General features: G+C 38.1%; 3 protein-coding genes across 3 annotated transcripts in view; 1 reads left to right on the top strand and 2 right to left on the bottom strand.

The window, feature by feature from the left end:
* ep300b (E1A binding protein p300 b) overlaps positions 1 to 3791 on the bottom strand; it is a 39530-nt gene extending 35739 nt beyond the window's left edge. The window contains exon 1 of the mRNA XM_056240866.1: positions 1761 to 3791. Within this exon, the coding sequence (XP_056096841.1) occupies positions 1761 to 1854 (94 nt within the window). The 5' untranslated portion in view covers positions 1855 to 3791. The remainder of the gene's footprint in view (positions 1 to 1760) is intronic.
* The window catches only part of napsa (napsin A aspartic peptidase), a 97507-nt gene that overhangs the window by 26751 nt on the left and 49206 nt on the right, over positions 1 to 21550 (top strand). The gene's annotated exons all lie outside the window — the stretch shown is intronic.
* xpnpep3 (X-prolyl aminopeptidase 3, mitochondrial) lies at positions 7129 to 21402 on the bottom strand. Its single transcript, XM_056240859.1, has 10 exons — positions 21115 to 21402; positions 19864 to 19986; positions 18692 to 19105; positions 18421 to 18605; positions 18189 to 18251; positions 12366 to 12479; positions 12068 to 12153; positions 11769 to 11952; positions 9804 to 9924; positions 7129 to 7480 (listed from the first exon to the last, which is right to left on the bottom strand). Exons 1-10 carry the CDS (start codon positions 21182 to 21184, stop codon positions 7308 to 7310), a joined length of 1533 nt encoding a protein of 510 aa, XP_056096834.1. The 5' UTR covers positions 21185 to 21402; the 3' UTR covers positions 7129 to 7307.

Here is a 21550-nt window from a genome sequence, read left to right as displayed (position 1 = left end):
CAGATATCGGTCGGTTAGTCTGACTGCTCAATATATTGGTATATCAGTCACCATACAGCAAGAAATGTACACAAATTGACCAGTGAAATTTAACGAATCTCAGCTGATGGTTAGAAAACTGGAACAGATTATTGCAGCTCTCGTGATGAGAGAGAAAGGCTGAGATTATCGCCTCGCAGGAGAGCAGTATGTAGTAGAGCCGGTGTGTGCACGTCCTAATGGTTCATACTAATAAAAAACACATGGCATGGCATAACAATGGACAAGCAGTGGGACAAAATGGGGGCTTTTTCCTGCATAATGGCATGTCCTGATAACAGCAACACACCAACAACTAATACATGCTCTAAATATGAAGCAAGCAAACTTTTGAGCACAATCTCCACATTTATCAGCCAAGTGATTCATTAGACAATATTTGGATTAAGATTAGTCATAATAGTACAAAAAAAAAACATGTTAATGTTACCATTTTGTTCTTAAAATCTACATACAACCCTTTTGAATGATAGGATAGGTAAGAGTAGGGTAAAATGTTGCCCCCTTAATCTAAAAGGCTTAATTTGTCATGTCACCTTATATTTAAAAATATATTTTTGCATGAGAAAAGTGACAGCTTTTTTGGCATGTAAAAAAAAAAAATCTAAAGAATTCAACATTTCTAAAAATGAAAAAAAAAAAGTTTAAATTCACTTAAATATTCTGAATATTAAAATAACCTATTTATTGCTGGTTTATGGGTACCTTTAAGAAACTGTGGATAGTGGTCAATAAAATAGCTCTGGGATAAAATTCAAAGTATTCATTTTACATACATCTCATTTCTTAGTGCCTAGATGACAACATAAACAGTGGCACAACTTACCCCAAAAGTCCCAAACTTTTTTTTAAATTAAATAAATATTGCATGAAATGAAATAAATTGTTGATTCAAATTAATCTAATTTGATATTATTAAATATATAAACGCATAACAGTATCCATTAAAAAAAAACTGTATGGTGGATCACTAACGTTACAGTTCAAATAAGACAATATGACCAGGCTTTGATATCTAGACATTAAACTCTGCTGTAAGAAAAAAAACTGCTTAAAACCAGTCTAGAATGGTTAACGTTAGCTGGCCTTAACTGCACACGCTGGTTTTAGAAGGGTCTTGGGCACTTTTCTTCTGGTCAGACCAGGAAGACCAGCAAAAGCTAGTTTAAGATATAGAAAAACCAGTTAGATGAGGTAGCATCTACTGCTCAGTGTTGATCAGAAACCTGCAAACACTGGTTTGTCTACTCACTAAATGTAAACCAACTTGATAAGAAGTGATCTCGACTTCGTTCCCAACCGTGTGTCAGTAAAGCGACGTGATTTATAACGCGTGTATGTCGAGTTTTTCTTTTCCTGACAAGCTCAAAATGCATCACCTTATAAACCTTTGACACCAACCCCAGCTCTCGACATCGCACAACGACGTACAAAGCCAAAAGTTTGTGTAACCCACACCCGGAAAAACACTGCCTACTATACACAACAACAGAATTGTAACGCACCTCATCAACTTCAAATGAAAACATTGAGCAAATTAGCCTGCTAGCTATGCTGCTAAGTTATTTAAATAGCGGGGGTGATGCAAACAAACAAATACAACAAAAGAACGCTCTTAAAACACACGTCGCGTGTCTTTTTTTCATACATGCACGCGAACAGCGGCAGTGTGCAGGCTCGAGACTCGCCGCACACCGCAGCGCGTGAACATTATTATTTACCGTTTCCATCGCTCGCGGAGACCGACAGAGCCGGGGAAGACAATTTAGGCCTCTTAGCTGAAGGCGGACCAGGGTCCAGCACATTATCGGCCATAGTTTTCCTCCGATTTAGTGTTAATGCATATATCCCGCGTAGTATAGCCCTTCCTGTGCAGTCGCGAGCCGATGTGCGAATGAAATCTCCTCGTTCACGAGCTCCGGACGTTTTCCCGTTTCCCTTTCATGGGACGATACATGCATACAATGCAATGCAATGTAATGATTCAATGTTCAGTCCACCTTTAATGCTCCCTTTTAAGATTTTCTAGTCTTTAGTTCCTCAAAGTATGTTTCCGAATGGAGGAGGTGAAGGGAGGAACAGACGGTCATGCAAGCTCGCCGCAAACTCACGTAGCCTCCTCGGCGGCGGAGCAGTTTTCCCAAGATTTATCCTCGCTGCTTGCATCCGTCTTTTCCGCCATTGTCGGCGGCGAACTGAGGTGTTGTTGTTTTTTAAGGCGTTGTGTACGAGATATCGAACTCAATCTGGTCCGACTTCATGCAATGCTTATAAGCAAACACAACGATTTAGAATTATGTCCCTCTTTGCGTTGTAGCATGTGCAATTCCCAGCCAGCATCACTTTACTTAGAAGATTTAAACTCCATCAAGCTCCTTAAAATCGACACGGATGTACGAATCTCCTTCGTCAATGTCTTTATTTCCTCCCAAGTAATTAAAATGGGTAGAGAGAACAAATAAATACTTGGAAAACTGGAATATAATTAAGCAATCATATGAATGTAAAAGTTTACTTTCATCCTTTCAAGACAGTAACATCTTTGCAGAATAAATAACATGAGAAATGTGCATCCAAGGACTGAAATGGCTTGCACGAGCTATATCACTTTAGATGATTCCAAACAACTTGCATATGTCAGTGTCCATGTCTTCGTATTTTGCAAAAACACCTCAAAGTGATGACAAGTCAAATGATTTATTGTGCATTCACATCTGAATATGGCTCGTGCGCCCTCTGTGTGAATGTGTCCACTGCACGAGTTAAAAGTGTTTGCAGAAAATCTCTGACCATTGCTCTCCACGAGACCACCCTGCACTACTGCGCACAGCTCTTGCATGCAAAATGCAAAGAAAAATGATTTCAAAAGTGGCTGTCTAATGGACAGAACATGTATGCAATTAATCGTTCGCCTGAAGTGCAATAAGATGTTGTCTCGCAGTCGTGCAGTTCGCTGTGCACGAGCTAAAGAATGGGAATCAAGTGAAGTTGGTCAATGCATTTGCGTGCATTTCAATGCACTGTCAGTCACATCGAGCAAATAAGAATAATTTGTCACTGCACGAAGAGCCTTGCGGAGCATTAAAGAAAGAGCGAGAGGAACAGCGGTGGGTCGAAAATAGAATGAACCGAACCGAGGTGGGCTTCAGTAATATTTCGGGTCTGAAGCATCTGCCGATCCGGGTGATATTGCCAGCTGCACCCCCCAAAATCTGGGGGTCCTCAAACCCCTTTCATAGGCTTTGTGATGCTGTGAACCCCCCTGCGCGTTCATCCCTTTTTAATTTCTCCCTTCTTTTGCACAGTTCCTGCAATTTTTCCCACTTTCGCTGTCGTCCGCCAGCAACCGGCGATGTGATTTCGCAGATATTCCCACTTCGTGACGCTGTTATTTTCCTTTTTCCCCTGACGAGCTTCCCTTCGTTTAAATGTATTGCCCTCTTCCGCCTCTCCGCTTCGTTTAAAAAAAGAACAGAAAAAGAAAGGAAAATCCGGTCTGCTTTTTTTATTTTCACACTGGATAATCTAATCTTGCTCCGTTTCCTCCGCTAACCACCCCGGTTGTGTGTTTGATCCGGTTTGGATCCTCGAGGACGGAGCCGGTGGCGCTCAGAGTCGCAGTGGTCGGCGCTCGAGTGGCTTTTTTTCGGTCGCTCCTGCCTCCTTCACTCTCTCCGCACAAACAAAATGGCGGCTTGTTGTTTCTACTCCTCTGGCTGGGGGGAGGGAAGGTTGGAGGTGCGGTAACATTAGTAAAGGGGGGTGGAGGGGGAGATGGCGATCGGGATTTCCCGGACAGTGCTGTTTCCGTACTGTTTCGGAGTTGCGACTGTTCTGGGCGGGTGCAAGACGGCGTCCAGCATCATCATCATCATCATCATCAGATGATGGAGTCACTCATTGAAATGATGCCCACATTGTGACTTGTTTAGCAGAATATTACTCGACTTGGCTTTCTACCTGGAGGCAGGGACAGTGAAGCCCAGGGGTCAAGTGCCCTTAGTGCAGTGGAGGCAAGAAAACGCAGTGACATTTTTGGCTGTCATATCATTGAGTGGTCTTAGTTCAGAGGCTGATTCGCATAAGCCTAGTAAGCTTCCAACCTTTTTGGACATCATAAGCACGTTCATAGTCAGCTAAGCTCAAAAACGAGACTGCTTTTTTGGGAATGACCACATTATGAATCATCTCAGTTTAAGGACTGACTATGTAGCCAGCATTTTTGGGCATCATCGTGTTGAGAGTCAGTTCAGCTCAAAAACCTTAAGTTGCTTTTACTCACACAGCATTTGAGGCACCTTGGCATGGTTTGAGTAAGCTCAGCTCAAACACAAAACCGTTTATGTAGATAGTATTAAACGAGTTCAGAGTCAATTCAGATTAAAAAAATTAGCTTATGTATAAAATTACACTACAGTAGTCAACATTTGAAGTGGATAAAAAAACTTCATTAAAGTTGTCTTAAGACAAGAACGGGTATTGTTCAAAGTTCATGTAACTTTGATGAAACTTTTGATCCACATTAAATGTTGACTACTGTATGCACTTTGTACTCAACCGTGTTGTGTATGCATTTTATAAGGTTATTTTGCCATTCAACATCAGAAGGTGCGTCCCAAATCGCGTACTTGTGCACTATTCTATGCCATTTTGTAGTATAAATAGTGCGAGTAGTGCGTTCACACTGAAAATTCTAAAAAGAAAAAGTGCACTTTAATGATGCACTTATTTAACCGAAAAAACGAAGTGTGAAACGTCGGACACTTCATGCACTCAACTGTCGCAGCTTTAATTACGTAGTGGAGGGGGAGGGGGAGGGGGTATCAGACTCTGATGTTGAAAGACAAAAATAAACTTATATAAAGTTCATACACACGGTTGAGTACATAGTGCATATAGTGTATAAGTGCATAATCTGTAGTGTGTCATTTGGGACACAGCTAGAGTCTGATAGCCCCTCCCAGTCGACTGCTTGAAGTGGCCAACATTACACTTCCTTTTTTCAGTTAATAAAGTGGATCATCTGGGTATTGCACAGTGTGAACACACTACTCAAACTATTGATACTACAAAACAACATAGAATAGTGCACAAGTATTGGAATGTACCTTGTGTCTCAAGACAGTAGCCCTGCTGGACATCATACTGAGTCATTTCAGTTGTGCCTATTGTGGGCTTCCAACCTAGATAGCATTTTTTATGTCATAAATTCATTCAGCTTAGCTTAAAAACATTGATTACCTAGACCGCATTTTTGGGCATGACCACATTATGAGTCATCTCAGCTGAGAGATTGTGTCTCAAAATCAAGGGAACTGACTTTGTAGCAGCATTTTGGGCATCATAAGCGTATTCTGAGTCAATTCCGTTACTTACCCAGCATATTTTGGGCATAAACTCAATGCAAGTCATTTCAGCTGAGATTTGTATCTCACAACCCATTGAGCTGACTATATAGACATACATTTTTGAGAAGTTTCTGCACATTCTGACTGACCTAAGCTAAAAAAAAAACCCGGAAAAGCTAGGAACATTTTGGGCCATCATAAGCATGTTCAGTGTCAATCCAGCCCAAAAACTCCTAAATCTGGTGAGCTTAGAAAGCGTTTTTGGATCTCATCGACACCTTCATAGTCAGCTTAGCTTAGGGACATTGCTTAACTAGACAGCATTCCGGCTCAAAACATAAGGAGCTGACAATGTAGCCAGCATTTTGGGGCATTATAAGAGTCAATTCAGCTCAAAAGCCTAAATGGCCTACCAAGACAGCATTTCTGGGCCACATTGGCATGTTGAAAGTCAGTTCAACTCAAAAACCTCAAGTTGCTTACCCAAGGATAAATGCATTGTAAGTCATCTTAGCGGAAGAATTGTGTCTCAAAACCAAGTGCGATGCCTACCTAGACCTTTTTGGGCGCCATCTAAATGTTCAGAGTCAGCTTAGTTTAAAAAACTCAAAATCAAAAAAAAAAAAAAGTAAAAAATCTCCAAACCCCAATGAGCTGCCTGCCTAGACGGCATCATTCAAATTCACTTCTGTTCAAAAACCTATACACCCATTGAGCTGCTTGTATAGACTGCCTTAAGAGCATCACAAACCCACATAGACAGTACTTTTGGGCATTACGGATCAGCTAACCTCAAACAAGCTTAGCTAAATCAGAACATGCTTATACATAGTTTAAAATATGCTGTGTAGTGTGTAGGTCACAATAGTTTTTTTGGTGATGGTAGTACCTCTAGTTTCTGATTCACACTTGCTTTAGGCCAAATTTGATACATATTTGGCCAGATTCACAAAAACACAGCAGCCCAAAACTAATTCTGATTCGTTAACTGAACCTTAGGTTAGGGCACTATTTTTGTATGCATATGTATTGTGAAAAGTGCTATACATATTTTAAGACTTCATTCAGCATGAATGTCATCACTTTTAATTTTTTGACTTCTAATAGTAAACTACTCTGCCTTAAAACCAAGCAATGTTAGTATAACTATTTGCTACACCTGACACGTTTTGGAGTCATTAAAACTTTCAATTGCATTTAGAATATGAACTGAATCAAAATGTCCCATTTTTGCAAAGAATCTGATCAGTGACCAATTATGTGTTTAACAAGCAGAATGGAGTTTGTTTCACAATTGACGAATTTTGGAACATCGCTACTTTTGAACTGAACTGAATCAACATTGACTCGAGCTAAACAATGACTGTAGTCTTTTTAGAGCTGCTTTACAGCTAAATTTGAATGTCTCATATTTGATGAAGTTTGCATTTTTTTCACTGTTTATCACTGTGAAGCTGCTTTAAAACAATCTGTTTATAGAAATAAAGGTGGCTAACTACAGCAACAATCAAGAGCTAGGAATTTATTTTGACAACAGTAAAAAACACATTTATGACAATAAAAACCTCAGCAGACAAACAAACTCAAGTCATAATCACAAGTGAAGAATCTCACAGTGAAACAGATCAGTTCTCACACAAACATGAATAGTTCACCATGCTCATTAAATCACAGTCACCTATTTGTTTCTCCATTTGACCTCATTTAAAGTCTCCTATAAACCCTCATCCTAGATCATCAGGGAGACGTCGCACGCTGTCCAGACACGTCCGGCTCTTAATCTTCCAGAATCCTCAATACGTAACTGGAGCAAGTTCTGTGAGATCCAGACCTCCTGAGTCCAGTATTAAAGAAAACTCTACACAAGACGGAAGAAACAGACTAGTTCTGTAAGGACTTGCTATCGGTTACTCTTTTCCTTCAGTCCTCTCCTTGTGCGCAAGCTCTCTCCACCTCGGCGATGGTTTTCGGGGTGTGTGCAGACAGAATAAGGGGTCCCCCATGGTCTTGAATCACCACGTCGTCCTCGATTCGCACCCCAAGACCCCGGAATCGCTCTGGACATGAGCTGTCGTCCTCGCTGATGTACAGTCCTGGGTTATGGGAGCAAGAGAAGAGAGTTTAGAGCTTCTGTTAGGATGCACAAATTGATTTTTTTTTTTTTTTGCACGAGCTCGAATGCTGCAGAGTTGATTGTTACTTTGAACAGTGTGCAAAAGTCCAACAGTCATTACAGTGCATTTAAAGGATTAGTTCACTTTTTAAAACACTTTTGCTGATAATTTACTCACCCCCATGTCATCCAAGATGTCCATGTCTTTCTTTCTTCAGTCGAAAAGAAATTAATGTTTTTGATGAAAACATTCCAGGATTTTTCTCCATATAATGGACTTCAATGGTAGCCAAACGGTTCAAGGTCTAAATGACCGTTTCAGTGCTGCTTCAAAGGGCTTTAAACGATACCAGACGATGAATAAGGGTCTTATCTAGCGAAACGATCGGTCATTTCAAAAATAAATAAAAAAGTTAAAGTTTTATAGGCACAAATGCTCGCCTTGCGAACTCTCCTGTTCGAACTCGTTCATCAAAATGAACGAATCTTTTTTCGAGTCAATGACTCGGAAAAAGATTCGTTCATTTTGATGAACGAGTCAATGACTCGAAAAAAGATTCGTTCATTTTGATGAACGAGTTCGAACAGGAGAGTTCGCAAGGCGAGCATTTGTGCCTATAAAACTTTAACTTTTTTATTTATTTTTGAAATGACAGATCGTTTCTCTAGATAAGACCCTTATTCATCGTCTGGTATCGTTTAAAGCCCTTTGAAGCTGCACTGAAACGGTCATTTAGACCTTGAACCGTTTGGCTACCATTGAAGTCCATTATATGGAGAAAAATCCTGGAATGTTTTCATCAAAAACATTAATTTCTTTTCGACTGAAGAAAGAAAGACATGGACATCTTGGATGACATGGGGGTGAGTAAATTATCAGCATGGGTTTTTTTTTAAAACGAACTACTCCTTTAAGATACATGTCTACAGTTATCAGTATTATCTAGCGAGGAGCTAGCCTGGGAAAACCCAGACAACTTCCGGCAAATTTAGATTTCCTTTGAAAGTTAGTCTGGCAAAGAGCTCATTCAAGCCCATTTCCAATCCGTCGAAATCGAGGCACCAATCAGAAACGTTGGGACGGGCTTTACACGATGACGACAGCGCTGGGATTTTGAAGCAGATTTTAGCCTACATTACAAAGATGGATGCCGCCGTCGAACATCACTCGTTCGAATCTGCTATCGCGTCTGTTTTAAGCGATTTGAACGTTTCCTTTTTGTTAAAAACCGAGCAAAGAACAACACTCGGAGATGTTTCTCCGCCGCTCTGCATACGTCATCTCCTTCATCGCTCTGATTGGGTTTAGGTCTATCCGCGACGTCCGTTGGTGACTCCCCTCTGGAAATGATTTGTCTATGACGCTTTGCCAGACCATAACTCAGTTACAACTGAGAATGGTCTGGTTTTAACCAGGCTAGCGGGGAGCTGTATGAATGCCCTCAATTCAATCCTACATCGACTAGATTGCTCCAATTATGATCAACACATCTGTCTTCACCTCAAATGCACTTGCAGCATGTTGCAACGTCCATTCAGGTGACTGTTTTAGTTGTACTGTACAGCTAGTCTGTATTTTCTGTGTATAACTGAAATAAAATATTGTTTAGTATGAACTAGAAAATGACAGTTTAACAGTAGCAGTCTATGGAAGCCATGGAATAAAAGAATAAAAAGGTAATTTCGAGTGTATATCTCACAATACTGAGAAAATAAATCTGGTTTGCGGGATTGAAATTGCCTTCTACCTTTTTCTCTCAGAATTTCGCATTTATGCCAATTCTGACTTTTTCTTTCACAATTGTGATATAATTTAAACATTTAAAATATAACATTTTGATCTCACAATTCTGACTTTTTTCTTGCAATTGCTAGTTTATATCTATGTAAAATGTTATAGGTTTAAATATTATTTCACAACTGTAGGGCAAATACATTGTGCCCCTCTATGAACTGCATATGTGAATATTATGTAGATCTATTGTTTACATGAAATTCGTGCTTTAATAGTAGGGTAATCGTCGCAAGTTTCATCAGTCCAGTCTGTCCGTTTAATGACTTGCAACCATAAACGTCTGTGTTTCGCTTTAAAGGTCGTCTTCGACGGCTGTATGCTGTAAAAATGAAAACCATATTTTTTCCATTCCGATTCTGACATCCAAAGTCACAAGAAGACATTTTTTCTCTTATTACGTGGATATCGCCTGTTTTCCTCCACTTGGTACCACTGTTTTTCTGCCAACACAATGCGCGTGCAGCTGCAGTGACATAACGTTTTTCATTTTTTAATGAGTGATCTTTACCTGGCTCTATTGTGATCACCATGCCCGGCTGCAGCGGTTGTGAACGAGACAGATCAGGGGTGTCATGAACGTCCATGCCCAGGTAATGACCCACGTGATGGGGGCAAAACTGCCGAGCAGCCTGAAAGGGGGAACAGAAAAACAACTGAATTGAGAAAAACAACTGAGTGTGTGTAATGTGATCAATCACAAAACTCTGAAGTGGAAAAGTGACTGAAACTGAAATAAGTGCACACCTACATCCCCACAGTCGCAATGGGCTAAACTGACCAACATGTCGGGTTGTTGGCCTTATAAACTCGCTGCGTTAAAGTGAAAGGTTGCTTTTATAGCAGTATGGTGCTTTACAGACACTGTAAGTGGTGCAAATCTTGGGCGTTTAAATTGGGCAGGAAGACTTATAGTCATTTCCTGAATACACAGCTTTAAGGAAGTTCAATTAAATAAATAAAGAAGGCTTCGAATTCCTGGTGTTTCAGCGCTGTGAACCAGAATCTCAGGTTGGTGTAAGAGGCCTGTGGTACATTTTGCAGTATATATTCACAACCGATTAAAAGACACGCGTGAATCAAATCGCATGCTACACACTAGAAAGTTTAATCTTTGTCCAGTGTCTGTGTTATTTTCTCTAAAAAAAAAGATAATTATTACTGATAAAAATGTCTTTTTACTCGAGTTGCGAGTTTCTTTTGATCCTTTCACATAAGCACTTAATGCGTGTCTATTGTTGTTGCCATCTCCAGTAGTTTTTTATAGTTGTTCTTCCGGTGTTTTAACTTCTAATTAGTGGCAAAACATTCAAAACAAGCACTTGCGAGCTTGCGCATACAGAGAAAGTCTGGCTGTGCATTTTAAGTACGCACATACAATGCTGATGATGAAATTCATATCATGGACACATTCGCAGACTCAATGCAGATATTCAACAAATAAACAGTCTAAATATCACTTATCTTTTTTTGCATAAAATTATCATAATCATTTTCTTAAAATGTATAGTTGAAAGTGGGCGAATTTGTTAGAAAATAACTTCTTTAATGACTGTGACTTGGTTCTTTAAAAAAATGAATTTGAATACGCAAAATATTGGAAGTTTTAGTATGTTGACTTATAGTAATAACTTCCGCAAGGAAAAACTCTTAAAATCTTAAGCACTGCAACTTGAAATAACGTTTGGAGTCAGTAAGACTTTTTAATGTTTTTGAAAGAAAGAAGTCTCTCATGCTCACCGAAGCTGCATTTAATTGAAATGTTGTAATACAGTAAAGTTGTGAAATATTATTACAAATTAAAAAAAATAAAACATTTAAAACGTTTTCTATTTAAATATATTTTAAAGTACGGTAATTTATTACTGTGATTTAAAAGCATCATTACTCCAGTCATCAGTGTCACGTGATCCTTCTGAAATCATTCTAATATGCTGATTTGCTGCTTTATAATTATTATTATCAGTGTTGAAAACTGTTGAAAAAGTTGTGCTGATTCATATTTTTACGGAAAACATCATACATTTTTTAAAGATTCCTTCATCTGAAATAGAAACCTTTTGTAAGACAATAAATGTCTTTATTTTCACTTTTGATCAATTGATTACTTTATTAAAAATAATGAATTCAAATTATTTATTTATTTTAAATCTCAAAACAACCCTTTGTTCAGTAAAAAAGCCCCTCATGCCCCCAAGTTGTTGCTCAGGTAGTCCTGCTTACTTAATCACAATTTAATGTGTGGTTTTTGCTCATATTTGATCTGAAATGGTATTTGCTGATATTTGATTTGAGTATATATTGTGTGTATATATATATATATATATATATATATATATATATATATATATATATATATATATATATATATATATATATATATATATATATATTGATGTACGTATATTGATTATTAAAATAAATTTGGGTGAACTTTCCCTTTAAACAGCCTGCTTTTTAAAACAAATCAGGGTACCTTCAGTGTGTCTGTATCACTGGTGCTTTGTGGGACGATCCCGAGCTCTCTGAGCTGCCGGGCCAACAGCGCGAGCATGCTGGAGTATATATAGTCCAGACTGACGCCAGGATTGCACTGAGACAGACAGGCCAACTGCACCTCCAGCACGGCCTCATACAGCTCTCTCTGAGCAGGACTGAACCTGGAGACGGCACACGGAGTAATGTCTGGAGCACTGATTGATTACTTGCTAACAGCATGAAATTAAAGCTACGTTACGTCTGAGACAATGAGAGTTCTGTTGAAAACAGACTTACTTTCCATTCACCGGCCAAGTGCGTGTGATGTCGCTCACATAACCGAAATATTCACAGCCCCCATCCAACAAGACCATTTCTCCATCCTGAGAAAGAAAGTTAGTTCAATATTGTGATAATATTTTGTTGTGTATTTCGTACATTTGCCTTGTGAAAACCAAACAAGCACACAAAGCTTACATACACATGCTGTTTAAGAGAGACTTCAAGTTTCTTCCTTGTTTATCTTATGAATCTGTTCTAGACTCTCCCTCTTAGAAAAGGCCCCAGTAATGATTATAAGTGTTTGGTACTTCACCTTCACTATTTGGTTGTTGTTGATGTAATGAAGTGTGTTGGCTCGGTTTCCACCAGCAACCACAGGAGGATATGCCAGGAAGTTTGCGCCATGAGCACGGCATTCGAAATCAAACTAGACGGAAATCCAAAAAGAAAAACAGAAGAGAAAGGATGAAAGAAGGCAGAGATGTTAGTCAGCATGTGGGCTGGACACAGAGTGCACTAAAATATGACTCTCCAAGAGCTTGCTGACGTCATTTGTGTTTCTGTGGTACATTTTCAGTTCTCAGGCGCTCCATTACCTCTGTACTGCCAAACAACGGCAACTTTACAAAGTAATTCTACCCCAAAACTTCAGAGCTACAAAAACTTCTGAAATGCTTTAAAATAAATAACAGGCACTTTCTGCAACACACATATATATACTGTAAATATACAGTATATCTATAGAACTGTGCAAAAGTCTTTGACATGTTAGTAGAAAAATGTTTTTATGCCAGTTATTTATATATTTTGCTGTAGTGTGTCAGTAGGAAATATCAGTTTCCATTTCCAAACATTCATCTTTGCCTTTAATTGTAATAATCCAGTGAGATTTTTGTCTCACAACAGCCGATATAATCTGATCTCACCATCATCGAGTCTGTCTGGGATTACATGAAGAAATCCAGAAAAACTGTGGCAACGTCTCCAAAACACTTGAAGAAAAACTGACCTGCAAAGCTCCCCGGAAAACGATGTGCAACTGGACAAAAGCCGTTTTAAACACAAAGGGTGGTCTCACTCTGTATACATATACATATAAGTGTTTTGGTTGATCGGATCACAAGTGTATGATGCTACAAACAGGTGTAAATGGGGTCTAAAATGTTTTGAGCTTGTCCACTTTTGACCACTTGCAGAGGTAGAAGAAAACGCATTCGACCAGATTGCTTTCGTAGTGTAGACGCTCATGTGGTCGAATGGGTTCGATCACTGTTCATGCTCTAAATAGGTTGAGTTGTCCACTTACATTTTTTAATGAAAGCAAGTAAAATTCCACCAGTTGAATGGTATTCTTTGGTGGACATGAAATGTTGTGAATAAAATGACCCAACTCTTTTGTCTTGCTACAGCTAATTTCATAGCTAGCATCTTATGTATCCTAAATAAACACAATTATGTTTTCTCTTTTAGCATAGTTTGACAAAATAAGAACCTTGATTTATTTAAATTATTTGGTTTATGTCCCATAGTTCATCTCTTCTAAAGTACGGTATTCCCTTTACTGACACTGATGTCCTTGTAACAACTAACTTCTGGAAAAAAAAAAAAGGAAAAAAAAAATATTCAGGAAAAATCAACATGCACCAATGCTAAATTTTTCTATGTATCCTAATCATTTGTTAACAACATGTATTCTTTATTTCAATGAGCTCATTATTTCTGCCTTAAATTAATAGATTGTTTAGATTAATACATTGTTAAATAACTGCGTGATTTGTATATGTACATTTCTGAAATGCACAACTAAGACACAGTCACCTCTGACAACAGATCACACTAAATTGTAATGTAGACATGTATTCAATTTCTCTGTAAAGCTGCTTTGAAATTATATGTATTTTGAAAAGCGCAATACAAATAAATGTGAATTTAATTTAATAGAAAATGGTTCAGTCTTGTAGAAATGATGGGTGATAATGGTGTAAAAATGTATACTAATTAGATTACCGTTCAAAAATTTGTGGTCAGCAAGATGTTTTTTTATGAATACTTGTATTCAGTATTGATGCATTAAACTGAGCAAAAGAGAGAGAAACAATTCTTATAATGTTATGTTCCAAAATATTTCTTCAAATAAATGCTGTTTTTAAACTTTCTTTCATCAAAGAAAAGTGAAAAAGCATCATAGTTTGCAACATTGATAATAATAAGAAATTTTTCTTGATCAGCAAATCATATTAGAATGATTTCTGAAGGATCACTTGACACTGAAGGCTGGAGTAATGATGCTGAAAATTCAGTTTTACCATCACAGGAATAAATTACATTTTAAAATATATTACAATAGAAAATAGATTTTTACAATTCTAATAATATTTCACAATATTACCATTTTTACAGTATTTTTCATCAAATACAGGAAGTTAGTCTCCCAAAAGAAAGAATCGACTCTGAACCGCCTTTACGAGTCGTTTTGTATTTGAATCCCACTGCTTTGTTGTTCTACGTCATTAGACAATACATTTGCGGCTGTGTTGTACGTTGTCCGCCCGCGAACAGCTTGACCAGCTCACAAACACATCATTTTACTGACGACTGCTTCTCAAATCTCGCAGTTCCACGCAGGATTCTCTAAACGCTTGCTCTTGAAAGACGGGTCAGTACCCAGTTTATTTGGGCCAGCTTGCTCCTCAGAATCACAACCTGTAAGTATGAATAATTACTGAAGTATACATTTTCTACAGGGAGTTCAAAATACGTAGTTTTGTGTTTTATATTGTGTAAGTTTCCAGCTAACCGGCTAACTCACGTTATTATTGTCTACTAAAATACTACAGCAAATCAGCTGTGTGCCACTATTACCTAAAACTGTGTCTATTAATGCAGATTGTCTGTCGGATGAAGGATGGAGCAAGATTTGTTTTGCAAACTTTAAAGGGGTCATGAAATGAGAAATCAAATTTTCCTTGAGGTTTTGACATATAAGAGGTCATAATAAGAATATCCTGAAAGTTTCAGAACTGAAAATGTCCTTGTTAGTCCAAAATCAGCTTTTATTGTTACCAGGCCCAGCAAACGACTAGTCCTGGAATGTGCCTCTTTATGACGTAATAAGGTAGTGAAAGACCTAACTTTGGCCCCGCCCACAGCACTGGCGTTAGTGAGATGAGGAAGAGAGAAGAGCACAGGGTCACTCACTGGACGAAAAATAACATTACCTTCCAAAGGCGCATGTTTATCACTGACTGAGTTCTGGACTCGCGTCATTAAACTCCCGTAATAATCAACTTATTTACATTGTGTTTGCACTGTTAGTTATGATGAAAGCATTCGTTAGTGTGCAGAAATCGAGTTGCAATGAAGATCGCTGCTTACATGTCTGTGATCAGCTATGCTCATCACTGCAACCTTTCATGCCAGGATCTAAATTTAATGCCATAGATCTAATTGTAATTATCACTTTTTGCGAGTAGTTAACATTGAGAGCAGTAATAGTAAAAACGTGGTAAACATTTTCGAGAGTTCCACATGTAATACTAGCTATTTCATATGCAAAGCTGTCAGCCAATCACAGCAGTGGGCGTTTACACTGAAGTCTCACACAGACACGCCCTTTCAAACAAAGCATTCAAATCAGGCTAGGAAAAATGCCTTTTATTTCTAAATTATGACAATTTTTGAAGTAAAAATCATACTAACATTATAAGTGCACCACAGGAAACATTATAAAACAATAAAACAATGCAGTTCATGACCCCTTTAATGTTACATCAGTCATTCACATTAGAGCTCGGCTAACATGCACCTTTATTGATACAATTAATACAGTTCCCGCATGTGCACCGCGATAAATTAAAAATACACACACATATGGGTTTGTTGATGGACATACACTTGTCAATGCTGATAGTGAGGAATTAACGTCTGTACCCCAAACTGAGTAAAGTATCACTGAGAAACGTTCCGCTCAAATCGTCCTTGCGATAGAGGTTTTGGTTGAATAAGTTCTTCAAATGTTTCATCATACTCGCGCCCAGATTGATATGGTAAAATCGTTACTGTCTTTACAGTGTGCAATCGCTGAGGATTGAGGAAGCCTCATGAGCTGAAGTTCAGTTATGTAATGGGCGATAGCTTTCGACACGCGGTGTAAGCGGCAGACCAATCACAAAAGACTGGGCCATCTGGCCAATCAGATCAGAGAAGCTCACGGAAAAGAGGGATTTAGAGAGACGGATTCATCCATCGAGTCGTTTTAGAAACACTGAACAATATGGTGATGTGCAATTTATATTATGAGAAAATGAAAGTGGTTTTTTTTTTTTTTTACTTTTGATGCATGTAAACCTGTTGTAGGAGGCCTCCAAAACAAAATTAATAAACTTTAAAATAGCAATTTTTTAAAAAGTTTAAAAAAAATCAAAACCTGGGACTGAGCCTGTCACGATTACTGATCAATCATCTGATCATGGTTATTCAATCTAATTACAATTATTTGAGATAACCGCAATAATTGTGCAGTTTAAATTTCAATCACATTTTTCCAAAGAATATTAAAAAACACCGTTGTAAAGTATATAAAGTAGGGGTGTGCAAAAAAATCGATTCACATTTGAATCGCGATTCAATCTTTACCGATTCAGAATCGATTCATAGAATTCCAAAAATCGATTCATTTTTTTTTAAATTTGATGGCGTGCACGGGCGGAGTGGCAATCGAGTCGGGACTTTTACCGGTGGTTCGGTAGTGTTTCGAGGCTGCGAGGGCCGGTCTGATAAATAGTTACATTGCAAGTTCTTGCCGCCCGCTGGTCAAACTGTGCAGCCTCTCTGCTCAACCCGTAAATAAATGCATCGATCCGCAGATTATGTTTGAGTTCTTAATGGTCTGTAGATCTTTTGCCAAGCGTGTCAGAGGTTACGGGTTCTAAACCGCACTCGTATAGTTTTTTCTCTCTCTCATCAAAACCGAATATGTTCATCACGTTTGTGTGCATTTTATTTTGAGATTTCACCGGAACCACAACGGCGATATGAAGCGCGCGTCCGAGTGAAGACTGCGCGAGCCACAGAGAACACTGTATCCGTGACACTGATAGCAGCGGCAACGAGCGCTCAGCTTGAATTCAAAAACAACAGATCTCTTATTTAATAGCGAACTAAATTAATGATCTGCTAGTTAACTGGAGATACCCGCAAATTACGCCTATGAACGACTTCACTGGATCTAAACAAATCAATCTAACCATAGATGTTACCAGTAGTGGTGGCTTTTTAAAATCTATTTAAAATTATTTCGCAAGGGTTCTATGACATTAGTATATTTTTAGGAAGTTCAATGTGCCCAGTCGAGTTCACATTTCAACAGTCAGCCTGGTAGCTGAAGTAGTGCTTATTAAACCACATTTAGCCTAATTGTTTGTTTGATCTGACTACAGCACTTTAAAGCTAAATGTAAAAGCTTTTTATTTAAGTTTTATTTTAAACTTGAATTAAATGTATTTGAAAGCTGGCCAAAGCTTGGCACTGTGCACTTTTTAGTTGCAAAAGTTTTTATTTTTGTATGAAGACAAAGTAATATCAAACTACATTTATTTTGTTTTTGTTTTTCTTTTAAATTGTGTCTATACTGCAATCAATCACATAGGAAAAAGTAAACTACATTTATATACTGCGAATCGTTTTTTGAATCGAGAATCGTTTTTGAATCGAAAATCGATTTTGAATCGAATCTTGAGACAAAAAATCGGTATCGAATCGAATCGTGACATTTTCTGAATCGTGCACCCCTAATATAAAGATAGCCAAAGGTCTTATTTTATACAAAATGAAGATTTGTGGGTTTAATTAGACTGCATTATATTATATTATATATATACACAAGTAAAAGAAATGTGTATTAGTCGCCATAAGTGACATGAACAAAACAGAATTAAATTGTTAACCACGATTATTTGTATGACAATTAACTGTCAACAAAAAATTCATGATCGTGACAGGCCTACCTGGAGCAGAAAAATGCCAGAAGTGGATGAAACACCCATATAACAGTGAACAGGTTGCAAAACACAGAACCTTTTTACCAAATTGACTGTTTGTTTGTGTGTGTATTCATGCATTTAGTCCCTCGGCTCACCTTTGCATAGAGAACGGCCTCATCAATGTCTCCTCTTGACATGGCCATCGTCTTCTTAAATGCCTGAAGAAAAACGCATGGCTGATTATAGCACATGTTTGGCCTCTTCAGGCAACTTATACTTTCACCAAGTCCCTCATAACTGAACTGAAATGATCATTCTTTACATGAACAACTTATTTTTCTTATTAATTTGCCGCACCATACGGTACAGTTATTAGGGATTTATTACCTGGGCAGTGATCCGTCCTGCCTCCTTCATCAGAGCGACCTCTGCTGGGCTCTTAATGGCTCTGAGGGAATGGGTGAGGGGTCGGAGAGACTTCGTCAGCCGTCCTCCTTCCAATAGAGGGAGCACATGAGTTTGGTGTAACCGTGGATGGCAAGGCTGAGAGCTGTCATACCATATAGTTCCTCCTAGGAAAAGGAGAAAAGAGTAAGATACTGATGCAAAGGCAAACCTTGAATGAATCCATGTAAATGTAGACTTGTTTTTCTTTTACCTTTTATACTTTTTAGCACTACGCCCAGTTCCTCTGTGCTGTGCACCCGCTCTAGGCCTGTTAAAGCAGCTGCTCCGTCTTTCCCAGAGCGAGGCCCGTCCCAAAGCTCTCGCCCCGGGTCTCGTCGTGGCACGAACAACACGGTCTGTTCCGGCTTACCCGATCCGTACATCACCAGTGCGCTGTCCGGCTCCATAATTCCTGTCAGGTACAGGAAGTCCTGGTTCTGGTGGAACGGGTAAGGGATGTCATTGGTCATGTAGCGAATGGGATGCGATAGGACGATGACAATGTGGGAGGAGTTTGAAGAGGCTCCAGAACCTGTTAGTCGTTCTGCCTGCATCTCGATCAGAGACGCCAAGCGCTGCCGACGGAACTCAAACTCCGTCTGGGTGAGACCTGGCGTCACCTCACCTGTGAGAGGAACATTTGCAAGGTCATTAAGCGACCCGTTTTACATCTATAATGATGATAATAATAAATGTTTCTTGAGCATCATATTATAATGATTTCTGAAGGGTCATGTGACACTGAAGACTGGAGTAATGATGCTGAAAATTCAGCTTTGCCATCAATGAGATAAATTACATTTAAAATATATTTGGACAGAAAACAGTTATTTTAAACTGCAATGATATTTCACAATATTACTGTACTTGCGATCAAATGAGGTCAAGTGATTTTTTTCAAAAGCATAAAAAAATCTTACTGACCCTAAACTTTTTATCAGTAGTGTATTTCTAAGTGAAACAGAATATTCAATGACAAAAGCAATTTGTTAGATGGGAATTGTATTTGATTAATTGGGAATTAATTGGAAAGTGAAAATAGGCATTACATATCATTATATTATTGTTAATCTACATTAAATTACAAGATTTGTAAAGGCTGTTACTTACAACAATAAAAAGGGTCTAAAAACAACCTATAAACAAGGGATAAATAGCTATTTAACTCTCTAGATCGATTCCCTGCATGGCCTAATGGACATCAGCCAAAAATTTCAGAGGCGGAGCAAGATTACACAGACATTTTTTTTTTTAATAAAGTGTAAAGATAATCATTCATGATGAGACCTGGAACAAACATTAAGAAAGTCATAAGGGTCAGTTTTATACTGACCTCAAATTAAAAAAAGAGCTGAAATGGAGAGCAATCTTGGTTTCTCTCACCGTGTTTGATGAGGTGAGGGTGCGTGTACGGGCTTGGCTGTCCCAGGTATCTCTGAGGAACTTTCTTGGTTTTCCATCCCCCTGTTTTCACAGACACATTCCTGCATGAACACCACACAGACCCTGTACAACAAAAAACACAGTTTGCATTACGTCTGTAATCTGTTCAAAATTTTGGGGTCAGTAAATTTTTTCTTTATGAAAGAAGTCTCTTATACTCACCAAGATTGCATATATTTGATCACAAACACAGTAAAAACAGTAATGCTGTGAAGCATTTTACTATATTTTAAAATATAATTTATTCCTGTGATCAAAGCTGAATTTTCAGCATCATTACTCAGTTTTCAGTTTCACATGATCCTTCAGAAATCATTCTAATATGATGATTTGATGCTCCAAAAAAATTCTTATTAACATCAATGTTGAAAGTAGTTGTGCTGCTTAATATTTTTGTGGAAACCGTGATACATTTCTTCAAGATTAGGATGAAATTTCAAACAAACAGCATTTATTTGAAATAAAAAAAATAAAATAAAAACGATGTAAAAATATTAACTGTCACTTTTGATCAATCAATTTAATGCATTTGTTTATCTGAGTGAAATAAATTGATTTTGTTAATGGATAAACTAATTTTATCCATTTGGAATATATTTGATAGTGAAGGGATTTCTCTATATGACAGCTGATGTGTTAAAAAATAAGAGAAATGTATGACCTTCAAAGGAACATCAACATCAGTCAAAAAATGAAAGTTGTTTCAGAGCAGAGGTCAAGCAACTTTTACTTTTATAAAAGCTTTACAAACTCTTGTTTTCTTTGGAATAACATGCACTGATTTATATTGTTCACAATTATGCCAGTTAACATTAAGACAATTGGGTCAACTTTGATATTTACTGACTTTGAAACACACACAATTTTGTTTTTTAACTTTAACTGCTAATGAAAGATCTTCTGTTAAAGTGCACTACAGAATCTTTATAAAGATTCAATTGCATCATATAAACGATGAGGTCAAGGTGGTGATTTTCAATGTAATTTATTATTTTGTGCCTATTCATAAACACATTAATTTGGGTTTACGTGGAGAAAGAAAACAGAAAAGACTTCTGCACAATGAATGACTGACTTCACACACAGCAGCAATGTTACTGCCATGTTATCACCACCCAGCTAAGAGTTAAAACAGCACATTGCAATGAATGACAGACCTGCAGTCAAGTGCGTGTAAGTGTAATGCTTTACCTGGACTCCAGAGAGAGCGAGTAAGACACTGGACGGCGGCTCTCAGAGTCCCGCTTCTGGAATACAGCATTGTATAGATTCCTGCTCAGCTCAACTGATCTAACAACTTTCACCATGAGGTAGAACACGTTCGCACAACCGTGTGTATTAAAAATACATGTACAGAAAAGATGTCAGATTTTTAACCTAAAGGTAACATACTGAAGAAACAGTGCACATGTAACTCTTTTTTACATTTACTCATACACATGTAATCATTATCGCGTAGAAGGTGACAGTGTCACAGACTGTGCCATCATGGAAGACTCAGTCAGAGCTCCTATTGGTGGATTGGGAGCGGCTCAGGCGCTCTGATTGGACAAATCTGTTATGACAGTTAAAATCTGCGACTCTGAATGAAAGAGGACCCTTCACCCTTCTAGTTTCTGTATATTTT

This window comes from Rhinichthys klamathensis, unplaced genomic scaffold (assembly GCF_029890125.1).
Source record: "Rhinichthys klamathensis goyatoka isolate OS25496 unplaced genomic scaffold, OSU_Roscu_1.1 h1tg000616l_1, whole genome shotgun sequence".
NCBI lineage: Eukaryota > Metazoa > Chordata > Actinopteri > Cypriniformes > Leuciscidae > Rhinichthys > Rhinichthys klamathensis.
The sequence above is the reverse complement of the archived record's forward strand: the minus strand, read 5'-3'. Positions and strand labels throughout refer to the sequence as shown.

Excerpts from the sequence above, each read along its gene's own strand:
- xpnpep3 (XM_056240859.1), bottom strand. The coding sequence starts at position 21,184 with ATGCTGTATTCCAGAAGCGGGACTCTGAGAGCCGCCGTCCAGTGTCTT. Across the intron at positions 18,252-18,420 it reads CAGGACGGATCACTGCCCAG|GCATTTAAGAAGACGATGGC; the intron begins GTAATAAATCCC and ends GTTTTTCTTCAG. Across the intron at positions 11,953-12,067 it reads ACTTGGCCGGTGAATGGAAA|GTTCAGTCCTGCTCAGAGAG; the intron begins GTAAGTCTGTTT and ends TGCCGTCTCCAG.